The 26,264-nt window shown below is 47.2% G+C and overlaps 1 protein-coding gene across 13 annotated transcripts in view; it reads left to right on the top strand.

Moving 5' to 3' along the window:
- ZZEF1 (zinc finger ZZ-type and EF-hand domain containing 1) overlaps positions 1-17,161 on the top strand; it is a 134,562-nt gene extending 117,401 nt beyond the window's left edge. For 5 of the 13 annotated variants that reach the window (XM_078372525.1, XM_054255641.2, XM_054255640.2 and 2 more), the window contains 14 exons: positions 1,509-1,708; positions 2,169-2,288; positions 3,628-3,819; positions 4,944-5,044; positions 6,772-6,907; positions 7,014-7,373; positions 8,246-8,389; positions 10,160-10,328; positions 10,503-10,601; positions 11,083-11,248; positions 13,085-13,201; positions 13,928-14,081; positions 14,667-14,738; positions 16,532-17,161. In XM_078372525.1, the coding sequence (XP_078228651.1) occupies positions 1,509-1,708; positions 2,169-2,288; positions 3,628-3,819; positions 4,944-5,044; positions 6,772-6,907; positions 7,014-7,373; positions 8,246-8,389; positions 10,160-10,328; positions 10,503-10,601; positions 11,083-11,248; positions 13,085-13,201; positions 13,928-14,081; positions 14,667-14,738; positions 16,532-16,612 (2,111 nt within the window). In that variant the 3' untranslated portion in view covers positions 16,613-17,161. Of the gene's footprint in view, positions 1-1,508; positions 1,709-2,168; positions 2,289-3,627; positions 3,820-4,943; positions 5,045-6,771; positions 6,908-7,013; positions 7,510-8,245; positions 8,390-10,159; positions 10,329-10,502; positions 10,701-11,082; positions 11,249-13,084; positions 13,202-13,927; positions 14,082-14,666; positions 14,739-16,531 lie in introns of all 13 variants that reach the window. The other 8 variants (XM_078372523.1, XM_035299506.3, XM_035299504.3 and 5 more) reach the window with 6 other exon arrangements.
- Positions 17,162-26,264: the final 9,103 nt, after the last annotated feature.

Genomic DNA, 26,264 nt, shown 5'->3' with positions numbered 1-26,264 from the left:
AGAATTGCTTGAACCTGGGAGTCAGAGGCTACAGTGAGCCGAGATTGCACCATTGCACTCCAGTCTGGGTGACAAGAGCGAAAACTCCATCTAAAAAAAAAAGAAAAAAAGATGTTGGTCTGTTGTCTTCTGGCTTGTATAGATTTGAAGATGAAGTCTGCTGTTACTCTTCTTTTTGCTACATTTTTGTAATGTGTCTTTTTCCTCTGGCTATATTTTTGTCAATTTGATTGTGATGTGCCTTGACATGATTTTCTTTATGTTTCTTTTGCTTAGGGGTTTATTGAACTCCTAAGGTTTATAGTTTTCATCAAATTTGGAAAATTTTGACCATTAGGTATTCAAATATTTTTTCTGTCCCCATCCTCATCTCCACCAGGACACTTCCACTCTTACTGGTGGAAAGCCAAAATATTCCCAGCTCTCTGTGAGCTCCAGGAGTTATTCTGCCCAGTGTTGCTGTTTCTCTGGCCCCAGTAGTTTCCTTTCATAGAAATGTGCAAGTCAGCATGCAGCCACAGACTCGTGAGGAGCCGTCTGTGGATCTTCAGAGAGCTCTCCCCAACCCACACCTTTCTCTGTGCCTCTCCCTGCTCTGTGATATTCTACCCTGTACATTCCAGCTGCCTTGACTTCCCTGAACTCTCGTCTCTGTTTCTTTAATTCACTGAGACTGTTGGATTCTGGTTGGATGTTTGCTTCCCACTTTGCAGCTTGGAAATCATCTCCAGATAGCTGGTGCCATTGGAGGTCTAATCTAGTATATGTCTCTTGTCTCAGAGATCATAGTCCTTTATTACCTTTTGCCCAATGTTTGCAAGCTGTTTGTTTCAGGTTTTTTCAGTGTTCTGGTTGTTTAAGGTGGGAGAGTTAGTCCAGTCTCTTTTGTTCTGTTTTGTTTGGAAGTGGAAATCTCATGCGTACCAGTTGGTTTTTTTTGAGATGGAGTCTGGCTCTGTCACCCAGTCTGAAGTGCAATGGTGTGATCTCAGCTCACTGCAGCCTCTGCCTCCTGGGTTCAAGTGATTCTTCTGCCTCAGCCTCCTGAGTAACTGGGACTACAGGCATGTGCTGCCATGCTCAGCTAATTAGTATATTTTTAGTAGAGATAGAGTTTTGTCATGTTGACCATGCTAGTCTTGAACTCCTGACCTCAAGTGATCTACCTGCCTTGGCCTCCCAAAGTGCTGGGATTACAGGCACGAGCCACCATGCCCGGGCTCATGTATACTATTTTTAAGAACTTTTGTTAACACTTTTGTAGACAATCTGCTTATGCACAATAGTAAGAATGTAAATTGTCCCACTCAGTTTCTTGATGGATAGATAGCCATTACTATTTTTGTGTTTACCTGCAAGCTGGGTTTACTGGCTAAGATTGAGCCTGGAAGATTTGTGTTTCTGCAGTCCTTACTTTAGTAAGGCATGTTACTATGGAAGAAACAGCTGCCGGAAGCATAAACTGTACTTTTTGTGCCTTTCTCTTTCTGCCTGATGTCACCCTTCAGTGAAGGACTACCAGCTGGTCCAGAAGGGAGGAGGACAAGAGTGTGGTGACTCTCAGGCCCAGCTGAGCCAGTACTCCCAGCACTTTGCCTTTATTGCCAGTCACCTTCTGCAAACCAGCGTGGACAGCCATTGTCCTGAGGCAGTGGAAGCAACTTGGGTCCTGTCTCTGGCCCTCAAAGGATTGTATAAAACATTAAAGGTAATGGTGAGCTTCTCCAGTTGGCAATAGATCTGTCTATAATTTGACATCTGCGTGGGGATTAACTAGGAGGAGATGCCATCTGATTTTGATGGATGGTAAACTGTAGGAACTTCATCATTTTTAGAAACACCTGGGCCTTGCACAGATAACTTCAAAGAGGAAATACAGTTTTCCTGATAGTCAGGTTCTCTGTCTTTCCATACTGGTTCCACATAGAACCAGGCAGGGACCTTGTAGGACTTTGTCAGCCATGATCAGAGGCCTGGATTTTAGCCTAAAGAGCACTGGAAAGCTTTTGGAAGTGTGAGCAGGGGTGTGACATAAAATAGGCTTCATTCAAAAGCATTTGTTAAATGAATGAATGAATGAGAGTGAATGGACAGACAGTGAGTTATAGCAAAGGTTGTATCTTCTTGACTCCAAGGCAGTCACAAATCATTCTTTTTCTGCTTGGCAGGCTCACGGTTTTGAAGAGACCCATGCTACCTTCCTTCAGACTGATTTACTGAAGTTGCTGGTGAAAAAGTGCAGCAAAGGGACTGGCTTTAGTAAAACATGGCTCCTCCGGGACCTGGAAGTAAGAGACCAGAGCGACTCCTGCTACTCTTGCCTGGTTCAGATGTACTGGCCTAGGTGTTAGAAGTGTCAGCAAGTTCCAGCTGCCTCTGCCCTGCGCACACTCATTTAGTACAGTGTTTGAAACTCCTTGCCTCTGTGTTCCCTTCTGGAAGTAGGGATTATGACACCTGTCTACCCCTGTCAGGGAAAATGAATTTAATGTTTGTTCAAAGAACAGTGGAAGAGAAGCATTTTATGAAAACATGTGATTAAGCATTATATCATGGTCATAAAGTACACCTTGGAATTATTATTTCCCTTTAAAGTTCCTTTCAGCCACAATCAGCCTCTAAATTTGTCCTCACTTATGTTTATTTTATGTAGGATTTTAGTTGATATTTGTAATTTTACTGCTTGTTCTCCTTAGACCTTGGAGTTTTCTTAGTGGAATTTCTGTGGTTCCCTGTGGACCTTCTGGGCCCAGAGCCAGCTTTAGGCCCAGGAAAGGCTGCCGCTGCAGAGGATTGAGTGTGTGGCCATTCACAGCCCAGCAGAGCCTGCACCTGCAGAAACAGCTCTCAGTTGCCAGAAGAGGATTTGGTTAGGTTTAAGGGAAATATGCTAAAACATATGAATGGATAATTTGGAGAGTATTTGAACTTTTATTCTTAGGGAATATTTTAAATTAAAATCTTTATTATTAGAACCACATTGCAGAAAACTTAAAAACTGTAAAAGAAAAACAACCCTCCAAACTCTGTATCCCAAACACAGCTGCCATTAGCCTTTCATGTATTTTCTCCCTCTCGTTTTGTTTCTGTACATCTACAGTACATGCATAACTCTAGACTGGGTGACGAGCATAGTATTCAAATCAATTGCTGGCCTATGGGCATCTTTCTAAGTTTTGATGTAGTTTTCATAACCACCATTTTTTCTCGCTACATATAATACATGAAGGTGGCTTTCAGTTTTTTGCCATTAGTGCTTTACTGAGCATATTGTAAAAATAACTTTATATATTTTACATTATTCGTAACAGATGAGTTGCTGGGTGAAAGCATATGAGCATTTTCATAGCTGTTTACATTTTGCCGAAACAAGTTTAAAAAGGATGATGGCGGTTTATATCATCTGTGGGAAAGTTAGTCAACACAAAGGTCCCCACAGTGTGCACTTAGTGTTTCTTTGGTTGCATAGTATAATTAAACATGCATTCGTGTTTCTTTTCTAATTTAACATTCTTCAAGTAAAGTCCGATGTCTTAAAGAGTTAGGGCAAATTTTTCATGATTAAAGAACTGTGCCATCTTCCCACCTCCGGAGCGCTCACATTCTGCGGGTTTTCTTTCTGTGTAGATTTTGTCCATCATGCTGTACTCCTCAAAAAAGGAGATGAGCGCTTTGGCTGAGCATGGAGACTTAGAGCGGGATGAGCAAGGAGACCGAGAGGAAGAGGAGGAACAGCCAGCCAGCAGCCCTGGCAACCCAGAGCAGAAAAAGCTGGACCCCCTCGAGGGCCTGGATGAGCCCACCAGAATATGCTTCTTGGTGTGTTCTTTAGTCACCGTGTGGCTTGGGCAGGGGCTTCTGAGGGATGGCTTCTCTTTGGCTAGGGCCATATTTCAACCTAAACATGAAAATGCTTCCATCTGATGTCCTGAGAATTCCCTTTCTGAAGACTCAATCTGTGTTGTTGCAGAATTGATCCAGAAGAACAGAGCCCAGCAATAGTGCTTAATATTTTTGATTATAAACTCAAAAGCTTTAGCTCCTCTCTCCCCATAAAATACACATTCAAATATGCATGTAAAATTTTGCATGAATTTCCACTAAAGCCCTAAGACCTGTGTGTGAACTCCTATGTGATAGTTCCTTCCTCATAGTTTCTCAGAAATACACTCTTACCTTCCCTAAGTCGTCTATTCTTCTTCAGAACAACATGAGAAGGATGGGGGCTTGGACTTCAAAAGCTGTAACTAAATGAAGAGTAAACAGAATGTAGGGTAGAATGTCAGAAAAAGCAGATCCTGGCCAGGCACAGTGGCTCCCACCTGTAATTCCAGCACTTTGGGAGGCGAAGGCAGGAGGATTTCTTGAGGCCAAGAGTTTAAGACCAGCCTGGGAAACATAAAAAGATGCTGTTTCCACAAAAATAAGACTAGCCAGGTGTGGTAGCGTGCTGTAGTCCTAGCTACCCAGGAGGCTGAGGCAGGAGGATCACTTGAGCCCTGGAGTTCAAGGTTACAGTGAGCTATGATCTCACCACTGCACTCCAGCCTGGGCAACCAAGTGAGACCCTGTGTCAAAAAAAGAAAATACAGTGCCCAGGTATGTGCTGGTTATCAAACCGGAGTGTAAAACGGCATAGAGACGGTAGCAGTGAGTGCAGTGTGGTAAATAAGTATTTACCGTTGTGTTTTGTTGATATGCTATTTCTTTCAGGTTTTAGTGTTTTATCATTTCCTTTGAAGTTACAGTACTAATGCAGATGTTACAGTCCATGTTTTAGTGCTTACAGTTTTATATGCTTTTTAAACTACCCATAAAATGTTCTTCAGTTACAACCTGTGGAAGCTTTTGATATATTGTCTTCTCAGGTTTAAGTTCAGTTTATGAGTAATGTATTGAAGTGCTTTTAATGGTTCTTGTCTGCTTCCTCCCTGGGCCTTCAGATGGCTCATGATGCCCTCAATGCCCCTCTGCACATTCTCCGGGCCATATACGAACTGCAGATGAAAAAGACCGACTCTTTCTTCCTGGAGGTTCAGAAGAGGTAAGGGACATTTTGGTGCAGCGGAGTGTGGCCAGGGAGAGAACATGTGAGGGTGGGAGGGTGCACCTCCTGACAGCGGGCTCAGGATGGACACTCCGACAGGCCGGGAAGCAGTTGTTAGTCCTTCGTAAAGCGATGTCGAGGGCATCTGGGCCACACCACATGGATCATCTTCCAAGTGTACTGTGGGTTCCTCTTGAAAACTTATGTTTGTAGCCTCCGAGAGTAAACTCATTTCACAGACACAGACATTGGGCAGGCACCGGGATGTGTCTCGTGTATAATCCCAGTGAGCAGATAGCACGGAGCAGGAACTGCTGCTCAAGAGATTTTTAAAATTAAGAACATTCCCTTTTTCTTGGCCAGGAAATTGAGAGCTAGTTCTTGGGCCCAGCTTTTTAATTTGGGTAGAACTTTACAAATCTGGAATCTCATCTCCTCCTCCATCCCCCATATCCTAATTTTGGCTTCTTATTCTAATTTATAGTAAAATCACTTAATTTTTCTTGCATTTTGTATTTCATAGTTCTCTTTACGTGTTTCTTATATACTGCCTAAAATGCTTTATGAGATAAGCAGGGTTGCTCAGTTAGGGTACGGCCTAAACTGCTGTAACTAAGAAACCAGAAATATAATGGACAGATAGATAGAATTTATATAACGGACGGATAGAATGTAAAGGTAGGAGAGAGAGAATTGTTTTCTCCCTCTCATGTAACAGTCCAGAGGTAGGCAGAGTCTGGGGTAGGTGACAGCTCTGCTCCACAGAGTGACCCAGAAATCCCAACGTTCTCACCTGTGGAGTGAAAGCTTGCTTGGCCACCCCACCTCTAGGTTCTAGCCCAGAGGAAACGGGGAATGTGGAGAAGGGAGTGCATTGTTAACCCAGTAGACTCCAGAGGTGGCACACCATCTCTCTCACCTGCCACTGCCAAGAACCCAGGGGCATCCCCACTCTAGCTGCTAACCATGTCTCTAGCTGGGTGACCATCTCTCTTGTTAAAGCTCTGGGGAGCTTTAGAGAGAAAGAAGGGTCACCGAGTTTCTGCCACAGTTGTCCTGCTGTTCAGCCTGTACAATAAGGCAAACACCAGGCTGTAACCATTCCAGCTATTTCTGTACCTCACTTCTGTTTTCTCTGTGTCTTCTGCCTTTTTCTGTCCACAAAGCTCCAACCACAGCAGCAGAGTCACTCTGAACTCATTCTGATTCAGGAGCTGCCCAATTTGGCGATCACTCTTTGCTCAAACTCTGTTAAAAATTCTTTAAAAACAAAAGAGAGAAGGGGTGTCCCGGCATGGTGGCGTGAGCCTGTAATCACAGCTACTAGGGAGGCCGAGACAGGAGGATCGCTTGAGCCCAGGAGTTCCAGTCCAGCCTGGGCAATATAGCTCATCTCTAAAAAACCAAATCATCTAAAAAAACAAATTTCAAGAAAATGTTTTCTTAATGAAAATAAAACATTTGAGTTAATTTAAAAAATGAAAAAGAAGAGGAGAATGGACTTTTCAGGCGAGTTTGCAGCCTCTGCCACAAAGTTTACATGCATTCTGTATCCATGAATAACTGAAGGCTATGAATCCAGTCAGCAAAATACAGAAAGTGACAATATCATTGTTACGAACAGAAAAATAGCTCTGATCAGCACTGCTGACAAGTTTAAGTGCAGGTGAAAACTCTTGCCTTTCTGCGTTTTCGGTCCTCAACTTTGTGCTGCCTTTCTTAAGGTTTGACGGTGATAAGCTCACCACAGATGAGCGGATACGGTCCCTGGCTCAGCAGTGGCAGCCCAGTAAGAGTCTGAGGCTGGAAGAGCAGAGCGCCAAAGCTGTGGATACAGACATGATTATCTTGCCATGCTTGGTACGTCACCCCACCTTGGACCCAACGCGTCAGCATCCCCATCCCCGCCCCCACTCCACCACTGTAAGAAGGCTGGACCTCTGTAATGGTGGTCTTGGGTTTGCAGTCCTGGCCTGCACGCTGTGACCAAGCCACTGCTGAATCGAACCCTGTGACCCAGAAGCTGATCTCCAGTACAGAGAGTGAACTGCAGCAGAGCTACGCCAAGCAGCGTCGTAGCAAGAGTGCCGCCCTGCTGCACAAGGAGCTGAACTGCAAGAGTAAGAGGGCTGTCCGGGACTACCTCTTCCGAGTGAACGAGGCCACAGCTGTCCTGTATGCCCGCCATGTGCTTGCATCCCTGCTCGCCGAGTGGCCCAGTCACGTGCCAGTGAGCGAGGACATCCTGGAGCTCAGTGGTCCTGCCCACATGACCTACATTTTGGATATGTTCATGCAGCTGGAGGAAAAGCACGAGTGGGAGAAGGTAGTTACGCAGACCAAGCTTTCGCTCACCCACCGGGCTCTTCCTCTGCCCCACAGGCTTCCTCCAGTGAGTGCTTCCTGGAGCGAGGCTACCCATGTGGCTGTGCAGCTCCCTCACAGGTGTGAATGCAGCAAAGGTAGGGCCACTGTATCCTCTCCCAAGGATTCAGCTGCTGAGGAACTCAGGGGCCCTGAGCATGATTTCCTGCTGAGCTAGAAAGCTTTGTGGCCACCTTCCCAGTTTCTGAGTGCAGAAATCTTGAGGCATATTTGGTAGCTCCTTTTTTACCCAGTTGCTCACCTACCTTCACACACACTCGCAGTCCATGAGGAAGCTCATTTGGCCTCTCACCACCAGACCTTAAGGTCCTGTCCCGGCCTCACAGCCCTGCAGGTGCTGGCAGGCTTGCTCTAGCGTATTTCTCTTTGGGAAGGGGCAAAGGGAGCCGTCCTGCCTCCACTAGGCCCTTGGTGGATGCATCCTCTCTGGTTCTTGCCACCTGGAGCTCCCAACTCTGCGCCTCACTCTAGGCATCGATCACATTGCATGGTCATTATTTCTCCATAGGCCAGTTCACTTGCTTGGTGGGAACCCCTTCAAGGACCAGGATGTTTATGATTGGTTCTGTTAGTTCTGTCAGACCACTTCTAAGCAGTAGCATTCTGAAAGGACTGCAGTATCCTGGGGGATAGCAGGGGCCCAGTCAAGTGAGAGGTGGCTGGTGAAGCTGGTTTTGGGTGATGCAGTCACAGAGGCTCTTTCTAAGTCTAAGGTGATGCATCACCTTTGGGCGGTCCTTGGGTTGAAGTAAACTCTCCCTTCTTCCCGATGCCACTAGCAGGCCCTGACCTTATCTGCCTGTGTCCCACCAGATCCTGCAGAAAGTGCTCCAGGGCTGCCGAGAAGACATGCTGGGGCCCATGGCCCTGGCCGCCTGCCAATTCATGGAGGAGCCGGGAATGGAGGTGCAAGTGAGGGAATCGAAACACCCATATAACAACAACACCAACTTTGAGGTACGATCCAGGGTTGGCAGGCCCGATGAGGGCCACTGAGTGGCAGAGACCTCACCAGTGGCATAGACCTCTTTCCCCCTGGCCAGCAGACCTGGCCAGGGAAGTGCCTCCTTGAACAAGCTGTGGTCTGCCTCTCTGAGGCCAGGGCTTCTGTACAAGTGAGTCTCCTCTCTTTGTGCCTTTCTTGTTTTAATAGAAGAAAACTGGCCACCTGGCCCTGGAGGAGAGTGTTACTTTCTCTGCAGCAAGCTCCTAAGAGGGAGTCCTCGGCTTCACAGTGAGGCAGGGAGTCTGAATGTGGTCCAGGTTGAACCCTGACTCTTCAGCTGCCTCCTAATGACCTGCCCACACCTTGGATACCACAGCCCCTTTTTAAAATTTCCTAGAACTAAATCAAAGTCTCATCTTTTCCATCCTTAACTTTGTATCTGGGCAGGGAGGTTGGAGTTTTGATGAGGCAGCCTCCATTATTCTCATTGACTTAAGGCCGTCTGTATCCCTTTAGCACTTTTTTTTTTTTTTTTTTTTTTTTGAGACAGTCTCTCTGTCGCCCAGGCTGGAGTGCAGTGGTGTGATCTCAGCTCACTACAACCTCCACCTCCCAGGTTCAAGTGATTCTCATGCCTCAGCCTCTAGAGTAGCAGGAAGAAAGGCACCCACCACCGTGCCCAGCTAATTTTTGTATTTTTAGCAGAGATGGGGTTTCACCGTGTTGGCCAGGCTGGTCTCAAATGCCTGACCTCAGGTGATCTGCCTGCCTTGGCCTCCCAGAGTGGTGGGATTACGGGCGTGAGCCACCTCACCTAGCCCCCTTTAGCACTTTTAAAAATGTTGGAGAGGAAAAAGAAATGGTGGAGTTGCTGAGGCATCTGCGTCTGAGTGGAAGGCACCCACAGCAGCAGTGGCGGAGGATGGAAGCCAAGTTAGAACTGGGTGATTGGCCAGCTGAGATTTTGTTTTTCAGAAGTATAACCTCCTAACTGTCTTCCTTCCAAGCCTGTTCTCTCACCTGGTTCCTGGGCTCCAGCTTCATTCCCTTGCACACAGGCATATTTGGCCAGCCACTGCATTCCACCCCCTAGAGGTCTTGTCTTCTCCACCAACCCTAGACACTCCTTGCCCTTCTCTAGGGTTCCTGTTGCTGCTCCTTTCTGCTTCCTCACTTTTGCCTCAGCCTGGCCTTGCTGCACACCATCTGTCAGTTGTGCTAACAGCGTGCAAGCCTCACCAAAGCTTTCCGGGGTTTCCCCTGTGGTCCAAAGTCTGAGTGCCTCACTTTTGGGCACGGGGTCTTCAGTGTCAGCTCCTGCCAACCTCTCTGGGGTCATGTCTTATCCCTGTTCCTACTTCCCAAGCATATGTGCCTACATAGACACCCTTAACTCCAAGCACGCCAAGCTCCTTGCCATTCCCTGATGTGCTGCGCCTTCCCAGGGTTGTTCCCAGTGCTCTTCCCAGGCCTGAAATGCGCCCCAGGCACTCACATCACCTTGCCTCCCACTCCCACTCTCTCCCGACAGGGTTCTCCTGTCCCCTTCACTTTGCACAGTAGCCTATGTCGCCTGCCCCGCTGTGCTGTGCTTCCCTCCCACCATATTTGCAGCCTGTGCGTGCTCCTTGCCCCAGCTGGACAGTGCACTCCTGGAGGCCAGGGCTGTGGTTTCCTCATTCTCACACCCCCGAGTCCAGCCACAGGACTCGGTATGGGGCAGCTGCAGTAAATGTCTAGCGAGCGGTATCAACAGAGGTGTTCTTTGTTTCCCTGCCTAGGATAAAGTTCACATTCCCGGTGCCATCTACCTCTCAGTCAAATTCGACTCTCAGTGCAACACGGAGGAGGGCTGTGACGAGTTAGCCATGTCCAGCAGTAGTGACTTCCAGCAAGACCGACACAGCTTCAGCGGGTCCCAGCAGAAGTGGAAAGATTTTGAACTTCCAGGTAGTGAAACAACTACTCAATGATATAGGTTCTTCGCAGGCAGTGTTTACAGTTGATATTGAGAAGGGAACTTACTGGAGAATGTTTAAAGGGTTTAGTACCTTCCATCAGAAACATCTCTGTTGCCATTCCTGTTGCTGCAGTTCCTGATCTGCCTGATTCTTGTGTGCCTAGGAGACACTCTGTATTACCGCTTTACCTCCGACATGAGCAACACTGAGTGGGGCTACAAATTCACCGTGACGGCCGGACACCTGGGGCGGTTCCAGACAGGTGTGTGCTCGGGGCTTTTCGTTCGCACCATCTGCCTGCCAGGGACACTCCATGGCTCTGGGTGCCATGATGTCACTGATCTTGGTTAAATCAAAGCAGGTACTTTTCTCTCACACTTTCACAAATTTGTGTCACAAACCCCACACCTGTCACTCTTAAGTATGATTTCATTGGCTAGTTGAAACTGGAATGGCCAGCTTGAGAGGCATTCTGTCAGGACCAGAAAAAGATGCTTGTTCTGTTGGGATTTGCCAGGGCATTTTGATAGGAGGAGGAACTGCAAATATTGCTTCTGTGTTATTTTTATAAATGCCTTAATTTCAGCCAGAATTTAAATGATCACAATCATTTCATCCTATTTTTAAAATTTTGAGCAGTTTATAAAATGTATAATTCTTAATATACACAATTTTTATACTTTATATTACTACTACTTATTACATATCTCTGTTTATATATCTGTGTTTTGGGTGTTGGCCAGGATTCGAGATTTTGAAGCAGATGTTGTTAGAAGAAAGAGTTGTGCCTCATCTCCCATTGGCAAAAATTTGGGAATGGTTGGTAGGTGTGGCCTGTCGCCAGACTGGCCATCAGCGGTTAAAAGCCATCCACTTACTTCTGAGGATTGTGCAGTGCTGCAGCCACAGGTAAGCTGCCCACGTCCTGGATGTGAGGCCTTTGCCAGGCATATGTATCCTGCTCATGACTGGCCCTTTCATTCTCTTAGTGGTGTCTCTGATGAAAAGACATTTGTGATTTTAAAGTCTTCCGCTTTTTCAGTCATTTCCTTTTGGTAGTGTTCTTGGTGTCTTGTTGAAGAAATGTTTGCCTTATTTGAAGGTCATGAAGATATTTCCTGTATTACCTTCTAGAAGCGTGTTTTTCCTTTCACACTTAGAGGCGTATCTACCTGTGGAGTGCATGTTAGTGTATGATAGAAGGGGTAGGCGTCCAGTTAGTTTTGTTCCATATGGCTCTCCACTTGACTCTCTAGATCTTTTTATTTTGAGACGGCATCTCGCTCTGTCCAGGCTGGTGCGACTATAGATGAATTTGATGAGAATCAAGATCATTAGCAACCTTCTTTCCAGTAGCGACACTCCCGAACCCTCTGTCCCGAGCCTGGAGGGAACTCCCAGCATACCTTGCCACCCTAGGCTATTTCATCCTGCTCCTCATAGAGTGAGAGAGGCCTGCCTGAGGGCTTGACCCGGAGGCCACACGGGGCAGCCCTCGGGAGAGGGACCTTCTCAGCTCACAGGTGCATTTACTTCACGTGCTGATGCTTCTCTGAAAACCCAGCTGTAAAGCTTTCGGAATTTTTCCGTTTGTTTTATGAAGATTTATTCCTCTGGGAGAAAGGGATTGGCTTCAAGATAACAAATATATCCAATAATTTTTCAAGTCAGAAAAAGCTAATTTCTTTTTTTTTTTTTTTAAAAGCAAAATCCAACATTTTATATATGTATATATATATATATATATATGGCCATGTAACAAGTTCTAGAATATTATTTATTTGATAATTTTTCTTCTTGAAAGGATATCGAGTTGGAATTAAAGCACAGCCTCCCTCTGAGTAAAATAGAAAAAAAAAAAAAAAAAAGAAAACCTCAGTTAATTCTCTCAGCAGGGGTTTTGCTTTACTTAGGGAAAAGATTTCTGCCTGAGCAACCTTCCAAGCATATTCTGTGTTTCATAAGCCAAGCCTAAAATCATAACACTGGTAGTCATCGTTATCTTTTTTTTTTTTTTCTTGAAACATAATCTGGTTCTTTCACCCAGGCTGGAGTGTAGTGGCATGATCTCAACTCACTGCAGCCTCCACCTCCTGAGCTGAAGTGATCCTCTCCCCTCAGCCTCCTGAGTAGCTGGGACTACAGGCATATGCCACAACACCCAGCTAATTTTTGTAATTTTTGTGGAGATGGGGTTTCACCATGTTGCCCAGAATGGTCTCAAATTCCTGATATCAAACAGTCCCCCTACCTTGGCCTCCCAGAGTTCTGGGATTGTAGCTATGAGCCACTGCTCCTGGCCATCTTTTTTTTCTTTAATTTTTTTTTAGAGGTGGGGTCTTATTCTGTGGCCCAGGCTGGAGTGCAGTGGTACCATCCTAACTTACTGCAGCATGAACTCCTGGGCTCAAGTGATCCTTCCACCTCAGCCTCTTGAGTAACTAGGACTGCAAATATGAGCCACCACGCTTGTCTTTTAAGTGTTGTTTTCTGATGATAAAAGCAATGAGCATTGTAGAAAACCTAGAAGGCCGAGAGGGACAGCTGCTGGCGACATCTTTTGCTCTGTCTGTTTCCTGTGGTTTTCATTTGCATAGAGAAAATACTGTATATGCAGGTTACTTCTGAATTGTATTTTGTACATAAAGTTTTACATCTTGCTTTTTTTCATTTAATATTTATTTTGAAATGAGTTCCCACTGTCATTGGAAAGTTTACAAAACTTTTTTTTTTTTTTTGAGACAGAATCTTGCTTTATCGCCAGGCTGGGGTGCAGTGGTGCGATCCCAGCTCCCTACAACTTCCGTTTTCCGGTTTCAAGCAATTCTTCTGCCTCAGCCTCCTGAGTAGCTGGGACTACAGGTGCGCACCACCATGCCCAGCTAATTTTTTTGTATTTTTAGTAGAGATGGGGTTTCACCATGCTGGCCAGGATGGTCTCTGTCTCTTGACCTCGTAATCTGCCCGCCTTGGCCTCCTTCTGGGATTACAGGCATGAGCCACCACCCCCAGCCAACTTTTTTTTTTTTTAAGAGACACGTTCACACTCTGTTGCCCAGTCTAGAGTATGATGGTGCAGTCATGGCTCAGTGCAGCCTCCAAGTCCTGGGCTCAAGCAATCCTCCCACCTCAGCCTCTCGAGTAGCTGGATGCCATCATGCCCAGCTTGTTTTTTTTTTGTTTTTTTTTTTTTAATTTTCTGTAGAGACAGGGTCTTGCTCTGTTTCCCAGAGCAACTCTTGAGCTGAAGGGATCGTCCCACCTCAGCTTCCCAAAGTGCTGGGATTACAGGTGCGAGCCCCCGTGTCTAGCCCATAACATCCATTTTTAAAGGTGCACAGTAATTCCCGTGCACACGCTTCCGGGCCTCCTGTTCCCTTGGAGCCTGGATTTGAAGTTTAGGTTCTGCCCCTTTCCTTCTTTGCTGTTGGTGACTGTTTTGCGGGGAGCATAGGTGAGACAGTTTTGTAATCACTTGTACCAGCTGTGGAAGAGGGAGGGTCTGAGCTGCAGCTCCTGCCAGCTGTCAGCAGTGTGACTTTGGCATGGCCCTCAGTAAACTGACCACCTCCGGGGTTCCTCCTGCAGCGACCTGTGTGACCTGGCACTGTTGAAGCCCCTGTGGCAGCTCTTTACCCACATGGAGTACGGCCTATTTGAGGATGTGACGCAGCCCGGCATCCTCCTTCCCCTGCACCGGGCCCTCACGGAGCTCTTCTTCGTCACCGAGAACCTCGCCCAGGTGAGGCCCGAGGTCTGCACAGGGAGCCCCATGTCTCCGTGGGCTTTTGCTTCCTCTGCCACCCTGGGCAGAACTCGCCACCCCGCCTGAACCTTAGGGGTCTCAGCAGGCCACACAGGACAGGCATGGCTGAGAGTCTGAGGCCCTCAGGTCAGCTCTGACATGGCTTATTTTGTCAGGCTTAGAGCCAAAGGGGGAAAAACCGCCCGGGAGCAGCCCTTGCCAACAGCGAGTTTTGGAGAATAAAAGGATGGCTTCTTTCTGCTTCCTCGTTTTTTCCCCCTCAGCACAATAGACTCATTGAATGTGGGAACTGAAAGGGCCTTTCAGAGTTCTTTAGCTGTCCTCTCCTTTCACATGAGGAAGCTGGCCTGAGGAGGGGTGCGGCCTGGCACTGCGCACCTGGCTCCTGCCAGTCAGGTTCCTGCTGGGTTCTGAGCAAGGCAGGGCCATGTGGGCCTGGCAGAATGAGTAGCGTCCACCCACGGGAGGCTTCTGCTTTTGTGAGCAGGTGTCCCAGGTGGTGTGAGAGAGCCATACTTGCACCTCTGGCACTGTCGCTCACAGCCCCTGCTCTCTCTGCAGGAGCTTGGTGTGCTGCAGGATTACCTGCTGGCCCTCACCACGGATGACCACCTTCTCCGCTGTGCGACACAGGTACTGTCTCCACCCCAGCAGAGCTGACCCCTGTGGGGTGCCACCATCTCACCATTGCCAGGGCAGAGAAGTCTGCACATTGCATCTGACTAGGACAGAATCCACCCGGAGCTTACACAGGGCTCATCTCAGTTCAGTCGCTTCCTCCTGGTGCTCAGAGAGTGTGCACAAGCCCCATTTATCACAGTCATTCATCTAAACTGTGGGGTCAGAAGAATTTGTGTCTTTAAAACAAAACAATGCCTTAAATTTAGTTTGGCTGATTCTGGAAGTTTCCGTGGAGTTAGATCTCACATATTTGTAGATGTGAGTTGCTCTCTGGTAGCGGAACTCCTGACAGCTGTTTGGTCTCAGGACACCTCAAGCTTTCACTGATGGAGGAGCTCAGAAAGCTTTTGGAGATGTGTACTACATGTATCCACATGTGCCATGAGAAATGAGATTTTCTATGTTCAAATAAGCACAAGTTTAAACCTTTATTTTTTTAAGTAGCGAACCCCTTTTGTTTTAATATGAATAACATGTCTTGTGAAAAACAACTCTAACTTTTGAAAATAATTACTGAGTGCTTTGGGACAAATAGGTGACGGGAAAAAAAAGGATTACTGCAGAGGGTGGCGCTGGGTTCCATCCTTGCAGACTCCTCTCTTGCCTGGCCTAGCAGAAGACAGCTGTGTTCACATCTGCTTCTGTTCTGCAGTCATTTCACATGTCAGGCTGTGGAACACTACACCACATACTATGAGATGGAAAGTGAGAAATAAACCTTGCAGACCCCGAAAGGGTCTCGGGAGTTACCTGGTCCCAGACTACATTTGGTGGCCCAACAACCCTCCCCCAGAGGACAGCTGTGGACACCAAGGCTCACAGGGTTACCTGTGGGCGGACTCCCAGCCAGGAGCCCGGCCTCAGCACGGTGCTCTGTCCCTGGGAAGTCCTCTCGGAACGCTGCCCCTTTTCGGGAAAAGGGTCTTCTTTCCAGCCCTAGGCTTTGACATGTACGCTTGGAAGTGGGAATGCCCCCAGCATACAAGGAGGAGTTTGTGTCAATCCACCTGAGACCTGTAGGCAGAGAAAAAACTCCCTCCCCCTCAGCAGCTGCCTACAGCATTGCCACCACCACCCCGGGTTTCATGATAAAACGTAACGAAATTTTCCTATTGGACCGCCCTGGCCCCAAAGCTCCCCGTGGTGGCTTGCCTGTGGGCAGGTTTCTCTTGCGTTCTGGCTCTTCTGACCCTCCCCTTGGCCTGCACCAGTGTGCGGACATCTCTCACTGCCAGCCCCCTTCCTCCCTCGGCCACCTCCACTCTCCTGCTGCCCAGACTGTGAAGGCCTGAGTGGCCTTAAAATCAGATATTTTAAGGCCATCTGATTGCCGCCTCCAGGCCATCTGATTCCCAGTGCCTTCCTGGCCCTGTTTCTGCGCTCCCTCTGGTCCCCAGCGCTGGCTCTTGATTTCCTGTGAGTGCCGTGCCCTCCCACCTGCCCCTTTGCGGGTCTTTCCCAGACCTCTGCACGCTGCCTTCTGAGCCCCCGCACTGGGACTGCCCCTCTGGGCAGGGATGATTTCTACCTTACATTTGGAGCTTTCACATGGTCTTAATAGCATTTTCTCCCTCCCTCCACCCTGTGGGCCTCTGGGGGAGGGGAACACATCTGGTTCATCTCAGGGCCCCTCTCCCCGCTATCCCCACATCCTCAGTGCTCAGCTGAGGGCTTGTTATCAGCACTCAGCAAATGAGGGAGTGAGTGGCTTCTAACATTGGCGACAACTCTTTTTCTCTCTGCAGGCTCTGCAGAACATTGCTGCCATCAGCCTGGCCATCAACTACCCTAACAAGGCGACCCGCCTCTGGAATGTGGAGTGTTAGCCCTCGGTATGGCGTGCATGGGGCTAGCTAATCTGTCACAGGGATTTTAGAGCAGACATGTAACCTCATTCAGGAAAATTCCTGTAGCACAGTGCCCAGCTCTCCCTGAGCTCACTTCCACTCCGATTAGGACGCCAAGCAGCCCCGTCTCCAAGTGCTCCCGTGTGTAGGCTGGACATAAGCTGCTCTCCTGGCCCCGCCCGGCCGCCTCTGCCTCGGGCCACCGGGTGGCGCTGCCGAGCTGGAGCCCCCGGCCGGAGGACGCCAATCCCGCAGAGCAACGGTGGAACCACGTGCCTACGCTGTAAAGAAATCCCGTTCAAAGCAGGCCTGTTGCACAGACAGACACTTTCCTAATGAGAGGAGTGACGTATTTTCATCACCGTTTTTAATTTGTTTTCTTACGGGTTTACGATTTTGAATTTTTCTTATTTGGTTGAAAGAAAGAATTTTGATTTTATCAGCTGAGTTCAGCCTGTAAAAAGGATAAGTTGTGGGTAAAATATGCAAATGAAAAGAAATATATTGTACAAATTCTATATAATAAGGTACGCCTGTGTGTGGACTCGTTTCTCCCTCCTCCCTCCACCCCGCCGTATCTCGTGGAGCTCAGGACCCTGCCAGAACTGCTGCGAGGCGGAGAATCAGACCTGAAAGGAGTGGAAAGCTGCTGCAGACCTTCCTCCAGGCCATCCTCCCATGCCCGCAGCCTGCACTCCTCCCAGATCCCACGGCTTGGGTCACCCTCTGTGCGGCCGCACGGAGGTTTCCACACGCACGGCACCCTCGGGGTCTCCGCTCCCCAGCCAGGCGCCCGGGCCTGCCACCTGCCCTGGCCCACGCTGGTAGCCGCAGGACACTGCGGAGCAGGGAGAGGAAATCAGGGCCCCAGTCAGTGGCCTGCCTTCCCCCAGGGACTGGCCGCCTTCCTGCCGGCCTCTGCACCCTGCTTCTGACCCAGGTGTGGCCTGAGGTTTCCTAGTCCCTGAGCCTCCCACTTCTTCCTCCCTCCAGTCTCTGGTTTGCCACGTGCTGCCCTGTCCCCTTCCTCCAGGCATTCTGGGGCTGAGGACTGTCTGGCAAATTAGAGTAGAGTGCCTTCTTGCCAGGGCTGCACTTAACCAGCCTTTGAGGCCCATCATCCCCCAAAGCCCCAGACTGCTGTTGGGGGAGCCCCAGGCAGGGCCTGGACCCAGCCTCAGCCCTCGCCATCCCTCGGGCCAGAGAGAAACGGGGTTCAGCGTGAGACTCAGGAGGACTGGGTGCTCCCAGGCCTGTGCTGCTCTGGAGGCGCTCTCTAGGGCCTGGTGCAAATATTTACACCCTCCCCGCCTCAGTTGTCTAGGAGCACACTGGGGCTTCACTCTGAAAAGCAGGCGGGTCCATCTGAGCCCTGCCTGGCTGGCAGCTGACGTGACTAAGGTCATTGCTGAGACTAAGCCAGTACCAGTGGACTAAGAAGGGCATGGAGAACCAAGGTGAGTTGAGCCGTAGCTTCTAGAACTGAAGAGAAACATGGAGTTCCACCAGCTGACCCTCCTCATTTCATCAAGAAGCAGACACAGTGAGAGGTCAGCCTGGAAGCGCACGAAAACAGGGAGCCCAGGACCCCAGCCAAGGCTGCATCGCAGGGGCGCTCAACGCGCGCCCATCCACTCAACACGTTCTCCACACACCCAGGCCGGACTCCATGCGGAACCGCCAGAGCAGCCCAGGCGTGGCCCTCACGCTCCCCTAGCTCCCTCTCCTGCCCTTCCCCTCCATCCCTGCTGACAAAATCCTGTTTTCTCCAGTGGTGACTGTAGCTAATTTAATCTCAGGAAAGGCAGGACTTTCTACCAGCTCCTGAGGAAAGTTGATTACGTCCCTCCCTCCCCAATCCTAGGTAAGCTCACTTCTGTGTCCCAGCCCTTCTTGCAATGAGGCTGTCAGGAACGCCTGAACCAGAGGAACTCCATCTTAAATAGGGGCTGGGTAAAATGAGGCTGAGAAGTGCTGGGCTGCATTCCCAGACACATATGAGTCACAGGATGAGATAGGAGCTCAGCACAAGACACAGGCCCTAAAGGCCTTGCTGATGAAACGCTGCAGTAAAGAAGCAGCCAAAACCCAAAACTAAGATGGCGACAAGAGTAACCTCTGGTGTTCCTCACTGCTGCACTCCCACGGGTGCTGTGACAGTTTGCAAATGGCATGGCCAAAGTCAGGAAGTTACCCTATATGGTCTGAAAAGGGGAAGCATGACTAACCCACCCCTGTTTAGCATATAATCAAGAAATATGCCAGGGGTGGTGGTTCATGCCTGTAATTCCAGCACTTGGGGAGGCGGAGGCAGACAGATCACAAAGTCAGGAGTTTGAGACCAGCCTGGCCAACATGGTGAAACCCCATCTCTACTAAAAACACAAAAATTAGCCAGGCCTGGTGGCAGCGACCTGTAATTCCAGCTACTCAGGAGGAGGCTGAGGCAGGAGAATTGTTTGAACCCAAGAGGCAGAGGTTGCAGTGAGCCAAGATCGCACCGTTGCACTCTAGCCTGGGCGACAGAGTGAGACCCTGTCTCTAAGTAAATAAATAAAAGGAACCATAAAAATGGGCGATGAGTAGCCCTCAGGGCGGGCTGCCTGTGGAGTTGCTGTTCTTTTTTCCTTTACTTTCATAATAAAGTTGCTTTCACTTTATGGACTCGCCTCAAATTCTTTCTTGCATGAGATTCAAGAACCCTCTCTGGGGTCTGGATTGGGACCCCTTTCCGGTAACAAGGCGGCTCTATGGCTGCATTTTCCAGAGGCTCTGGGAGGGAGCTCTGCTCCTCCGTGCTTCCTTTTTGCCCAGACGAGATGCCCGGCCTCCCACACGGTCTTGCCGCCATCAGGTAAAAAGCTGGGGGCTGAGAAGCCAACGCTCTGGGGCCATGGGGGCAGAAGGACAGGAGTCTGGCTCCTTCATTCCATTCTCTGAGCCCTGGAACGACCGATCTCCAGGCAGGTGGGAAAGAGAACGCGGCGAGGTTCCTCTCACCTCAGTGGGAAGCGTTTCTGACCCAACTTGATGCAACAATTTGGCTCCAGTAGGTCGAAATAATGTCACAGCTCTCTTCTCATATTACTATGGACAGCATATGGAAGGGAAATGTAAAAATTACAGAAATAAAAAGGCCTCAACAGTGTCTAGTTAAGCCACAGATGCCATCCGGTGACAGGCATTACTGAATTCTTCTCTCTCGGGATTCTTGCATATGTAGCTTTGCTCATGCTCAGCCAGCCCCAGACGTCCGATCTGGAGGCACTGTTGCAGGATGCGTTGGGGTTTCTTAAAGTCACTCCAAACTAAGTCCACATGGAAATGTATTAACTCACAAAACTGAAGAGCCCAAGGATTGCATCTAGCTCCAGGCAAAGCTAAATTCCAGGGGCTCAAAGATGTCAGGTCAGTCTCTCTCCCTGCCCTCCATCCTGCTGCTTCTTCCTCTTTTCCTTGGCTCATTCTCCTGCCCTGCTTCCCTTGGGCTTTCAGGAAGGTGAGGGCCAACATGAGAGTACTAGGTGATGGTTCTCTCCTCCTTTTGCACCCAGCCACTGACCTGCTGCCAATTTTCCAGTGGAGAGAGCTTCTCACTCTATATGAGGCTTCCCAAGCTGTTGACTGGTATCTTCTAGCTGTGATTTAAATTTACTGTTTTAAAAGCTACCTGGGAGACCCATGAGTTTGTGTTGTTATCTCAGAATTGCTGAATAACATGGCATCCATGACAATGGGCAGAAACTGGGCCAGGGAAGCCACTGTGAGCCTTGTCAACACATCAGTTCAACCACTCAACTGCCAGCCAGGCGAGGTGCCCCCAAATGTGGCGGGCCGCTTACCCACTAGCGAGTATAGAAAGTTGCAACAGACATGGAGACAGAGACATCTAAAACAACTGCTCTTAACACAAAAGGTGAAATGCAGAAGAATGAGTACGAGTCTGTCAAGCAGATACAAACAGAAAATCAGAGTTACTCAGCATCAGGCAATATAATTCGAGACAAAACTAAATGGGGCAAGGCCAGGCACGGTGGCTCACACCTCTAATCCCAGCGCTTTGGGAGGCCAAGGTGGGCAGATCACTTGAGGTCAGGAGTTCAAGAAGAGCCTGGCTAATATAGTGAAACCCCATCTCTACTAAAAATACAAAAATTAGCTAGGCGTGGTGGTGCATACCTGTAATCTCAGCTACTTGGGAAGCTGGGGCACGAGAATCACTTAAACCTGGGAGGCAGAGGTTGCAGTGAACCAAGATGGTGACACTGCACTCCAGCCTGGGCAACAGAGCGAGACTCTTGTCTCAAAAAAAAAAAAAAAAAAAAAAGGGAGCCTCAAAGAAATGTGCAGCAGCATGAGTCCTATCAGCCTATGAGAAGCGGGAGTAATGGAAGGGGGCGGGGGAGGAAAAAAATATTTAAGGACATAATGGCTAAAAACATCCCAAATTCCTTGATAAACAGTCTACACATTAGGAAGTTCAATGAATCCATGTAGGATGAGCACAGAGAGATCAGCAATAATAAAAATACTGAAAGCGGCAAGAAAAGAAATGACTTGTCATTTAAGGGTAACTGCAATAAGATTAACAGCTGACTTGTCAGAAACTATGGAGATTAGAAGGCAGGAGGGTAATATATTCAAAGCACTCACAGAAAAAAATTTATCAACCAAGAATCTTATATCGAACAAAGCCACCTTTCAAAAGTGAAGGCCAAAGAGATTCCCAGATAAACAAAAGCTGAGTAAATGTGTTCCTACCAAACCTGCCTTACTAGACATGCTAAAGAAAGTTCTTCAGGCTAAAAGCAAACGCTCCCGGTGGAGAGGTTCCCTTAGGGCACAGCTGAACCCAGTACGGTGCAGCTCTGTAGGGGAGGGGTGTCCGCCATTACCGAGGCAATCCGCCCCTACTGAGGTACACGCCCATTGCTGACGCAGCCTGCCGTTGCCGAGGCAACCCGCTACAACAGAGAGACTCTGCCGCAGGGCGTAGCCTGTGGCAGCAGGGCGTAGACCGCAGCAGAAGGGCAGAGCCTGCAGCAACAGGGCGAACCTCACACCAGCAGGGCAGAGCCTCGGCAGGCAAATAGTGACTAGACTGCCTCCTAGCTGGGCAGGACAGCACAACGGACACTCACAAAAAAAGCCCCAACCCCCTCCCCCCCCGAGACAGAGCATCTGAGAAAAAAAGGTTTTTTTTATGAGTTCTGTTGCAGCAGAATTAAATGTAGCAGCCTAACAGCCCTGAATGAACAACAGAGCTCACAGCTCAGCACTTGAGCTCCTATAAAGTACAGACTGTCTCCTCAAGCAGCTCCCTGACCCCTCTATATCCAGAAGACTGACATTTGGCAGACATCATTCTGGGACAAAGATAGCAGAAAAAGAAACTGTTCCGCAGCTCCTATAGGTGCACCCCAGACAAGCAGGGCCTGGAGTGGACCTCAGCAGTTGTACAGTGGAGGGGCTAGACTGGTAGAAGGAAAACCAAGTAACAGAAATACTTCATCATCAACAATCTGGGCGTCCACTCAGAGACCCAACCGAAAAGTCAGCAACTACACAGACAACAGGTGGATAAATCCACAAAGATGGGAAGAAACCAGCGCAAAAAGGAGGAAAACACCCAAAACCAGAACACCTCACCTCCTAGAAAGGACCAAAACTCCTCACCAGCAAGGGAACAAAGCTGGAAGGAGAATGACTGTGACAAAATGACGGAATTAGACTTCAGAAGGTGGATAATGAGAAACTTTTGTGAGCTAAAAGAACATGTTTCAAATCAATGCAAAGAAACTAAGAACCTTGAAAAAAGATTCGAGGAAATGATAACAAGAATGGATACCTTAGAGAGGAATATGAATGAATTAAAGGAGCTGAAAAACACAATATGGGAACTTCACGAAGCATGCACAAATTTCAACAGCCAAATTGACCAAGCAGAAGAAAGAATATCAGAAGTCGAAGATCAACTCAATGAAATAAAACGAGAAACCAAGATCAGAGAAAAAAGCACAAAAAGGAATGAACAAAGTCTCCAAGAAATGTGGGACTATGTGAAGACACCTAACCTACGTTTGATAGGTGTACCAGAATGTGACGAAGAGAATGAATCCAAGCTGGAAAATACTCTTCAGGACATTATCCAGGAAAATTTCCCCCACCTAGCAAGACAGGCCAACACTCAAATGCAGGAAATACAGAGAACATCACAAAGATATTCTGCAAGAAGAGCAACCCCAAGGCATATAATCGTCAGATTCAACAAGGTTGAAATAAAGGAGAAAATACTAAGGGCAGCCAGAGAGAAAGGTCGGGTCACCCACAAAGGGAAGCCCATCAGACTCACAGCAGATCTCTTGGCAGAAACACTACAAGCCAGGAGAGAGCGGGGGCCAATATTCAACATCCTTAAAGAAAAGAACTTTCAACCCAGAATTTCATATCCAGACAAACTGAGCTTCGTAAGTGAAGGAAAAATAAAATCCCTTGCAAACAAGCAAGGACTCAGAGATTTTGTCACCACCAGACCTGCTTTACAAGAACTCCTGAAAGAGGCACTACACATAGAAAGGAACAACCAGTACCAGCCATTCCAAAATCACACTAATTGCTAAAGAGCATCAACATAATGAAGAATCTACAACAACTAACGGGCAAAACAGCCAGCTAGCATCAAAATGGCAGTATCAAATTCACACATAACAATATTAACCCTAAATGTAAATGGACTAAATGCACCAATCAAAAGACACAGACTGGAAAATTGGATAAAAAGCCAAAACCCATCAGTGTGCTGTATCCAGGAAACCCATCTCACATGCAAATACGCACAAAGGCTCAAAATAAAGGGATGGAGGAATATTTACCAAGCAAATGGAGAGCAAAAAAAAAAGCAGGAGTTGCAATTCTCATCTCTGATAAAATAGACTTTAAAGCAACAAAAATCAAAAGAGACAAAGAAGGCCATTACGTAATGGTAAAAGGATCGATACAACAAGAAGAGCTAACAATCCTAAACATATATGGACCCAATACAGGAACACCCAGATACATAAGGCAAGTTCTTAATGACTTACAAAGAGACTTAGACTCCCACACAATAATAGTGGGAGACTTTAACATTCCACTGTCAATATTAGACAGATCAACCAGACAGAAAATCAACAAGGATATCCAGGGCTTGAACTCAGACCTGGAGCAAGCAAACCTGATAGACATTTACAGAACTCTCCACCCCAAATTCACAGAATATACATTCTTCTCAGCACCACATCACACCTACTCTAAAATTGACCACATAATTGGAAATAAAGCACTCCTCAGCAAATGTAAAACAACTGAAATCATAACAAACAGTCTCTCAGACATAGTGCAATCAAGTTAGAACCCAGAATTCAGAAACCAACCCAGAACCGCACAGCTTCATGGAAACTGAACAACTGGTTCTTGAATGTTGAATGGATAAACAATCAAATGAAGACAGAAATAAAGAAGTTCTTCGAAACCAGTAAGAACAAAGACACAACATGCCAGAATCTTTGGGACACATTTAAAGCAGTCTCTAGAGGAAAATATATAGCAATAAGTGCCCATATGAGGAGAATGGAGAGATCCAAAATTGACACCCTATCGTCAGAATTGAAAGAGCTAGAGGAGCAAGATCAAAAAAACTCAAAACCCAGCAGAAGACAAGAAATGACTAAGATCAGAGCTGAACTGAAGGAGATAGAGACATGAAAAACCAAAAAATCAATAAATCCAAGAGCTGGTTTTTTGAATAGATCAACAAAATAGACAGACCACTAGCCAGATTGATTAAAAAAAAAAAAGAGAGAACAACCAAATAGATGCAATAAAAAATGATAAAGGGGAAATCACCACAGATTCCACAGAAATTCAAACCTTCATCAGAGAATATTACAAACAACTCTATGCACACAAACTAGTAAACCTGGAAGAAATTGATAAATTCCTGGACTCCTGTGTCCTCCCAAGCCTAAACCAGTAGGAAGCTGAAACTATGAATAGACCAATAACAAGGGCAGAAGTCGAGGCAGCAATTAAGAGCCTACCACACAAAAAAAGCCCAGGTCCAGACGGGTTCACAGCCGAATTCTACCAGACACACAAAGAGGAGCTGGTACCATTCCTTCTGAAACTATTCCAAATAATCCAAAAAGAGGGAATCCTTCCCAAATCATTTTATGAGACCAATATCATCCTGATACCAAAACCCGGCAGAGACCCAACAAGAAAAGAAAACTTCAGGCCAATATCCATGATGAACATAGATGCAAAAATCTTCAATAAAATACTGGCAAGCCGATTGCAACAGCCCATCAAAAAGCTTATCCATCATGATCAAGTAGGATTCATCCCGGGGATGCAACACTGGTTCAACATACACAAGTCTATAAACGTAATTCACCACATAAACAGAACCAAAAACAAAAACCACATGATTATCTCAATTGATGCAGAGAAGGCCTTTGACAAAATTCAACAGTCCTTTATGCTAAAAACCCTCAATAAACTCGGTATTAGTGGGACATATCTCAAAGTAATAAAAGGTATTTATGACAAACCAACAGCCAATATCATACTGAATGGACAAAAACTGGAAGCATTCCCTTTGAAATCTAGCACTAGACAAGGATGCCCTCTTTCACCACTCCTATTCAGTATAGTACTGGAAGTTCTAGCCAGAGCAATCAGGCAAGAAAAAGAAATAAAGGGTATTCAAATAGGAAAGGAGGAAGCCAAATTGTCTCTATTTGCAGACGACATGATAGTATACGTAGAAGACCCCATTGCCTCAGCCCAAAAACTCCTGAAACTGATAAGCAACTTCAGCAAAGTCTCAGGACATAAAATCAATGTGCAAAAATCACAAGCATTCCTCTACACCAATAACAGACTTAAAGAAAGCCAAATCAAGAATGAACTGCCATTCACAATTGCTACAAAAAGAATAAAATACCTTGGAATACAACTCACAAGGAGCGTAAGGGACCTCTTCAAGGAGAACTACAAACCACTGCTCAACGAAATCAGAGAGGACACAAACAGATGGAGAAACATTCCATGTTCATGGTTAGGAAGAATTAATATCGTGAAAATGGCTATACTGCCTAAAGTAATTTACAGAATCAACGCTATCCCCATCAAGCTACAATTGACTTTCTTCACAGAACTGGAAAAAACCACTATGAACTTCATATGGAACCAAAAGAGAGCCCGCATAGCCAAGTCAACTCTAAGCAAAAAGAACACAGTGGGGGGCATCACACTACCGAATTTCAAACTATACTACAAGGCTACAGTAATCAAAACAGCATGGTACTGGTACCAAAACAGAGACATAGACCAATGGAACAAAACAGAGGTATCAGAGGCAACACAACATATCTACAACCATACAATCTTTGATAAACCTGACAAAAACAAGCAATGGGGAAAGGATTCCCTGTTTAACAAATGGTGTTGGGAAAACTGGCTAGCCATGTGCAGAAAGCAGAAACTGGACCCCTTCCTGACACCTTACACTAAAATTAACTCCAGATGGATTAAAGACTTAAACATAAGACCTGGCACGATAAAAACCCTAGAAGGAAATCTAGGCAAA

This window comes from Callithrix jacchus, chromosome 5 (genome assembly GCF_049354715.1).
Source record: "Callithrix jacchus isolate 240 chromosome 5, calJac240_pri, whole genome shotgun sequence".
Taxonomy (NCBI): Eukaryota; Metazoa; Chordata; class Mammalia; order Primates; family Cebidae; genus Callithrix; species Callithrix jacchus.
Note: the sequence above shows the minus strand (reverse complement) of the source record. Positions and strands in the feature narration are given on the sequence as shown.